The sequence below is a fragment of the Halictus rubicundus genome, chromosome 1 (genome assembly GCF_050948215.1).
Source record: "Halictus rubicundus isolate RS-2024b chromosome 1, iyHalRubi1_principal, whole genome shotgun sequence".
Taxonomy (NCBI): Eukaryota; Metazoa; Arthropoda; class Insecta; order Hymenoptera; family Halictidae; genus Halictus; species Halictus rubicundus.
Window position 1 is genome coordinate 31,813,294 of NC_135149.1, and position 7,480 is coordinate 31,820,773.

The window sequence follows — 7,480 nt, forward strand, 5'->3', positions numbered from 1 at the left end:
ATGTCGGTCGACGGTGAATTTTTTCTCTCGATTACAGGCTCCATCGAGCACGCAGAATTTTACGACGCGAATAACGTCTACTGCAAGTATGGATTTCACTTTGGACCGGAGTGGACCGTAGTCGCTGTGAGTTGTTCGTTCCTCTTTTTTTTTCTTTTTTCTACATTTTGCAAGCCAATGCCGTTAACGTTGCGTCCAATGAATATACGCTGTCCACCGTGAATTTTGACCTCACGTCGACCGGTATCGGCTGATAAAATTCTATCAGGGCATCGAAGAGGGCCTGACGCAGATGTGCAAGTGCAGCAGTGACCCGCGAAACCTTGCCGTTTGGAATTTCCCTCTAGAAATCACGTTTAAAAGCACCAATCCGCACGGATGTAAGTTGAACAATTCTGTTATCGCTTTTAAGGGAATGGGCTTTTTCACGCCGGCGAGTCTTTTTTACTGATACTCGATAAGCACTGATTACAAAATACACAATTTTGCCAGTCAAGCATTTCGCTAACTGCAATAATTTCCAAGATATTCGATAAATTATTTTTTTTTGCATAAAGAGTATCTGCAATAATTTCCAAGATATTCGATAAATTATTTTTTTGCATAAAGAGTATCTGCAATAATTTCCAAGATATTCGATAAATTATTTTTTTTTGCATGCAGAATATTATGTATTCTTTAATGTCAAAAGTTTAATTTGTGCTTTAACAAGAGAGACATAAATATAGAAGATGTTTTTCCAATATCCGTAACGTATATTATATTAAATACACTTTATTGTCACTATTCTTGGATTGCTTACGATTCGTTATAAAAAAATTAATATCGTAGGGCCGCAACTGATAATGTCAATTTACGGTCTGGACATCTTCGGCCATGATGTTATCCAGGGGTACGGAGTATGTCATTTACCTTTGAAAACAGGTTACCATGAAAAGAGGTATAAATTTTCACTACAACTAATTTGAACTTCAATAGATGGCAATAAGTGTTTTAACGCTGTTTGGTATCTAACATAAATAAATGTTAGAGGGTTTGGAGTTTGTAGGTTCAAGTTATCGAGATTTAACTGTGTAAAATTTGCATTGCTTAGAGACGAATAAACGAACACAATAATTGTAGAGGTTTTGGAGTTTAGAAGTTCGAGTTATCGCGATTCGACTGTATAAAATTTGCAATGTCCGGAAAGTTCGTGCCGATTTTTAAGGAAAACTCAAACGCAGCACATTTAAATTTCGATATACATTTATTGAATTATTATAAGTGCCATTTTGTTCCATAATCTTTCTCCATCTTTCACGCAACTTGCTTTTTCGGCGGAAAACTTTTAAACATAATTTTTTACGTCGGCCAAAGAGTTAAAGTTTTTGTCATTATGAGAATTTTGTATTGACCTAAAGAGACGAAAATCTGAGGGTGTAATGTCCGGTGAATGGGGTAGCACATTCCAACCAAGTTCCAAAAGCTTTTGGAAGAAAAAAGCATCAGATGCCAATAATACACTCTGTTTCCTTCCATATTTAAGAGCGTATAAAACTAACAAAAATTAACGTATCCTAATCAAAGTTTTTTCTAAAAATGCCTTAAAGATCACCTTTTTAGACTATGTATACATACCTATTGTTTTCAATCATTCTGACATATTCAGAGCTATCCTAATACCACCTACAGAAAAACAACACGAACTTTCCGGACAACCCAATACAAACCACGGTGATTGCGTAGGGTAGCGGTGTACATGCTGGAATCCTCTTCGACATTGCAACGATTTGCAGCCTGGTTGACCGGTCGAAGACCAGAACTGATTGATCCAGCGATACTGGCCTCAAACGGCGGAAGAGAACGTAAGGCAACACTTGTAACGATTTCACGTTGGCCTGTGGTGACGTCCTACTGACGTTAAATTAATTGAACTCGCGCGGACTCAACGTATTTAGGACGGCTGATATGTCGGCTCCATTAACATGCACATACCGTACTCCCGACAAATCGAATCAAACAATTTTGCCTGTCAAAATCGCGAGCACAAATCAATTGATACGCTCCATGTAGCCTGTTAGCAACCACGCGTCCCAGTAAAATGAAGAAAGATTCACGCGAGTTCAAATAAATTAACAAAAAAAGAAAAGATTGGCTAACCGAATATATTATTTGTGGTGCCCATAAGTAATCAATTATTTGCAAAGACTTCGTTTTGCCTTTGGTTCTGTACCGATCGTTGAACAGGAAACACGTATTTTTTTACAGTTTTCGGTAAAGCAGCCTGTGTTCAAAATATTCTAATAATTTTTTTTACAGCCCTGTAATAAAATGGCTGCGTCCGTACCTTCCGAGGATCATATTCGCCATTGCATACTTTTTCATTTTCATGCGGGATTTTGTAACGGTAACAATAAAGAAAATTTGCGACGTTTATGGAGATGTATTGGATTTATTACAAAGTTTGTTTTACATTCCAAAATAATTGATTACTTATGGGTCCCCCTAATATTATATTTTGAGGATGTCAAAAGTAATTATTTAGTTAACAAAAATATTTTTTTGTAATTTCAGTGACGCGCATGAGAGTGGAGGGTACAGTCACCGTAACGTTCAACGTGGTTCTGAAGGATTTCTTCAAGTTGGGCTACAAGAATGGCGACAAACCGGACAAGTAGTTCGATTCGCCTGTAACAATTGTTACTGTTGTTGTTAATACCCGTACGACAGATAAAGACCGAGTGCTTCGATAAATAAGTGTCTTGAATTTCGGAAACAAACTTCAATGCCTTAATCTACTAACCTTCACTTAACATTCAACTTAATCTTCTGCTAACAGTACGAAATACAAACGGACTGGGTTGCAAACAAATCTTGTAAATATAATATAAATATATGGATAAAAGTTAATTACTTTTACCTTGTGTATCTATTTTATTTTTAACTCTCCTTAGGAATATTTTTATATAGATTTTTATTGTATTTACATGACGTATAGTAATCAAATTTCCAGCTTTGTAACAGTATTTTAATTTTGTCAAAATGTTCGTAATCTTGTTTAACCCTTTGCTCTACGTAGAACCAAATGTCTTCATTTTTAAGAAAAACACCGCTTCGAGTGCGAAAGCTAATATTTGGAAATGTTCCGTTAGTTTATTTTATCCTATAAGTCGATGAATATTTCCACTGGAACGGCGGGAGATCCGGTAGCAGTTTTATTTTTATGGTATGAAGTGTTACGAGGCTTTATAAAGTTTGCGCAAAAAAGCGTTCCACCGGAAAGTTTTCCCGTGCATGCAAGCTTGGTCAAATAAATGTTTCGAGATTCTCGTTTGGCAAAGAATCTCAATCGCCTCGGACAGTGGATAGAATCTTTTCGCGAGGCTGAGTTGCTTTTCTTTTATTCATTCGCCGATATCAACGAGACTCGTTCCCAGCGAATGAAATCGCACAGGTTATTTCGACAAATCATTTCGGGAAACCAATCTCGACTGGAAACAAAAGAATTCGTTGTGCGTGAGCATAATATTACAAAAATATATTCGTTCCGTATCACATTTTCGTTTGCAAACGTTGACTTTTTGATTTTCGGTTATTTTTATGAATTGACAAATGTTTAACGACGCCTAATATATCCGCAGAATACATCAAATATACAAATTTTAATATTACATTAATTTATCGCCCAAAAAACGTCGTAAAAAGCGGTTTCCATTTACCAAAAAATCTGAAAAAATTCATCGGCAATAGTTATAACAATGTACTAGTACTGTAAAAATATAAATTATGTCGCTTCCATACGAAATCTGCATTTTTTCGGAATTTTGATTTTATCAGGGCTCTCAATTTAAAAAATTGAAACGAGTTGCATTTATCGGTGTATTTGAGTTGTTGCATACGTGTAAATAGGGATAATAGGCTGAAAACTGATTTTTCATTGTTCAGTCGAGGTATAAAAATGAATTTTATATTATTCAAGTTGTACACAACATGTTAATTTGATTCAGGGATACGTTTGACCCCCTTATCCGACTACACTTTTTCATAAAAACTGAACTCTCACAACTTTGGAAAAGTGTGTCAAATTCGAGGGGAGGAATATAAAGTGATTCTTCTAAATCAAAAGTTTGACAGTTCTGCAACGTTATCTTTCCGTAAAAGTCGACCGAAACACGAGAACCCACTCGAAGGAAGAATAAATGAAAAATTCAACGCGTATTATGCTTAAGACCTTCACCCTCTTATATTAAAAAATTTCCATGCAGGCCGTATAGATTTTATGACACCATTTGTATCAACTGTTCCCGGTAATCCTCAATTTCCTACACAGCTATCGCGACTACGGCGGATGCTGCGCGAGCAGTTTCATATTTTAGGACGAAATAGTTACATTAAAATCCGCTATCGTGGCTTATAAATAACTTCTACTATTAAAATTTGTGAGGGCAATATACATTGAGAATAACATAATTCGGCTAAATGTTTTTTCTCTGAATTTACTTCACGCTGTTGGATCATTAAAATATTAGCAAATTTCAAATTTATTTCTAAGTATGTATTTCTTACACGGTCACTCAATAATAAATTAACGCATTTCTTCCACTCTTCCACTGGTAACTTTAAAACCACGTAACATTCGAATTAATGTGTTCTTGTTATTTTTCTGAAGCGACGCAAACTAGTCAGTTTCTTCAGTCTTCGGTAATGTTAACTCGGGGAACGGAAGTGGAGACAAGAAAAACCTACGCTCCCTCGAAACGGAATAAAACCTTTTTAGACATCAACGACGCCCAATGTATCTTTTGCGGCCATTTGTTACCGAATCGACAGACGGGTGGATTAAGTGCTTCGAATCTAAAGATTGAGCTCCCCGCAAATGTTTCGAAGAATTAGACGAAGACGAATGTATCTTGTATCAGTAGATTTCGGATCTACATGCGAAATAAAAATGTTGTGCATCAATTGCATACGGTCAGTCTCATGATTGATGGCACACGCTTTCAATGGGAATGACATTCGTATAAATGGACCAAACGACTTCAGTTTTCCTGGCAACTTAGATGTATTTACAATGTTAATAATATTTCTGTAAGTATTGTACGATATACTTATTATAATAAATAAAGTACTTCATGGTAACTGTTCGAATACTTTGAGTCACTGTATGCTGAAAGTTTTTGAGAAATTTCGTTAATCTGAACTACTAAAACAAAAGATAATAGTAAAAGTTTCTTTCCACAACTTTTTTACTTGGACTTCAGGGTCATACAAGGTCAAAAGTGTTCGCGGTAGTGCGGATAATTATGCGACGTTTATCATCCATGTCTTGGTGACATACATGGAGCAATGACTGCATTTCGATAAATAGACGTTGGCACTATATTTTTAATAGGTTGCAAAACAGCAATGAAAGTAGTATTGTAGAGCAATTCCTCGTTTATGCACGTAGTCGCAAACGGGCGTTTTACTTGTCCCCGGTGTCATAGGTGAGTGCCGGCGTGCGAATCGAAAGTTATTCGCGCGTTTCGCAATTTCACTTCGATTCTTCACTGCGTAATAAAATCCGTGGAACGACGTGCTTGCTCGAACGCGCCGATTGAACAAAGACAAGTTTAAAAAGCGATATGGAACCGGAAACGATAAGGGCTGGAAATTTAATGTTCGATTCAAGCCGGCTCGGCGTCGCGGGACGCGTTCCGGGTCGATCGAACAGAGAAAAATTGTCAAGGATATTGGCGTCTGCACGAAATTTGTTGTCGAGCGTCTCTCCTTTCGTTTTTGTCCGACTGAAAAAGGAACAGCGGGAATTAGTCACGTTTTATTTCCCCCCGAACAGATCGAACTGAGCGCTCCGGAAATGTTAGCTGCGAATCGGAATTCGACAGCTACTTATTACTGGACTCCGGATCTTTATGCAAAATAAAAAGTTTGTGCATCGATTTCAAGACACGAACTGTATAGAAATTTATTTGAATCACTGGTAATTTGAATGTAGGGAAAAGAATGTTATGCTAATACTCTTAGTCTCCTAATCTTTTCACTGTTTTAAATTGCACCTACTCATTTTTGTCATAAATGCTCAAAATTCGGAGTAAAATAGTCGCATGACGACGCGACGTTTTCGTACGGTTTCGGCTATCAGTCGAGATTTTTCGCTAGTATTAAATTTTACAGGATTTAACCGCGGTTGGCGATGGGATTATAACGAGCGCGAAAATTCTATTACGCTCAATATTCGCAAAGCCTTCCCGTCAAGTTGGAAAACTCATATCGGATCAAGATTTCTTTTTTTTTTTTTTGTTAATTAAAGTGTCTTCAAATCGATACACTTTTTCAGACGTTAATAACTTCGTCGGATGTCGGCTCTGCGGCACTAGATCTAAGGAGCAGTAAAAGTTATTATTAAACTGCGGATCTGTATGCGAAATATAAATTTTCTGGAACAATTGCAATGGAAAGGATTTAAATAATGATTTATTTCAACTCCTAATAATTGTTCGGTAATTTTTCTAACTTTTCCATTATGTTGTATTTCACCTACGTATTGTTATTGTAAATATATACAATTCTTTATCTTACTCTGAATTGCTTATAGCACTCTCCTGCTGCAAAATTGAAACAAAAACTTCACCAACAACTGTGCAATATTGTAATATTTAATAAAATAACAAGTTATGCTGAAAATAGTGAATTTTGGGCGACATCTACGGTAAAACTTCCAAGGTTTTGGCTACTCAATTTTCAATTCTTGTTAGAAGATGGCGATATAATGCACTTTTACTTTCCATTAGACTATAGCACAGACAAGGTACAGGAGTAGATCAATCACCTAATCTATTTTTTTGTCTCACGTCCTTACCACTTCTGTGTCACGTCCTACCGTATCGGTCGGAACTAATATTGTGGAACCAATATCACAGACGAGATGTAGGAGTACGCCAGTCACCTTATTATACTGTTTCGTGTCGCACGATATGAAATACCGAGTAATCTTAATTAGAAATCTTAATGAGAATCAAGTATCTTGTACACTTCGAATAATCATGCATAAAAGTTACTTTGACATGCTTTAAGACATGCTCAAGACATGCTTTAAAAGTTACTCTGTATCTCGAGTACTATTAGGCATTTTTACCAAAAAGATTAGGTATTAAGATAGCCAAGAGGATATTCGACAGCATTATTGGTAAAAGTTATACTTATAACCGTTAAACAAGCAGAGATAATAAATTTACCAGTGTACATTTATTCATGGTTTAAAAGATATTCTGTACCTTGAGTTCTATCATCTATCTTTACTAAAATATTAGGTGACAAGATGGTCAAGGGAGTGCTTGTCGACGTCATTGGCGAAAGGAATTGTTATAAACATTTGTTTGGAACTATAGCGACGGAAGAAGGTATGGAAGTTGCGATAGGGAAGGACAGAGAGTAAGCGTGGACTGTATGGTATTAAATAATATATTATAACAGGAGGTGAGGTTTATACAAACGGCGAGAT

At 36.4% G+C, this 7,480-nt stretch overlaps 1 protein-coding gene across 1 annotated transcript; it reads left to right on the forward strand.

Annotated features, from left to right (window-relative positions):
* On the forward strand, nt 1-2,773 carry LOC143361427 (B9 domain-containing protein 1). The gene is made up of 5 exons (XM_076800808.1): nt 1-126; nt 269-380; nt 832-940; nt 1,726-1,844; nt 2,554-2,773. Exons 1-5 carry the CDS (start codon nt 1-3, stop codon nt 2,655-2,657), a joined length of 570 nt encoding a protein of 189 aa, XP_076656923.1. The 3' UTR covers nt 2,658-2,773.
* The last annotated feature ends 4,707 nt before the right edge of the window (nt 2,774-7,480 follow it).

Excerpts from the sequence above, each read along its gene's own strand:
- LOC143361427 (XM_076800808.1), top strand. The coding sequence starts at position 1 with ATGTCGGTCGACGGTGAATTTTTTCTCTCGATTACAGGCTCCATCGAG. Across the intron at positions 127-268 it reads CGGAGTGGACCGTAGTCGCT|GGCATCGAAGAGGGCCTGAC; the intron begins GTGAGTTGTTCG and ends AAATTCTATCAG. Across the intron at positions 1,845-2,553 it reads CTCAAACGGCGGAAGAGAAC|TGACGCGCATGAGAGTGGAG; the intron begins GTAAGGCAACAC and ends TTGTAATTTCAG.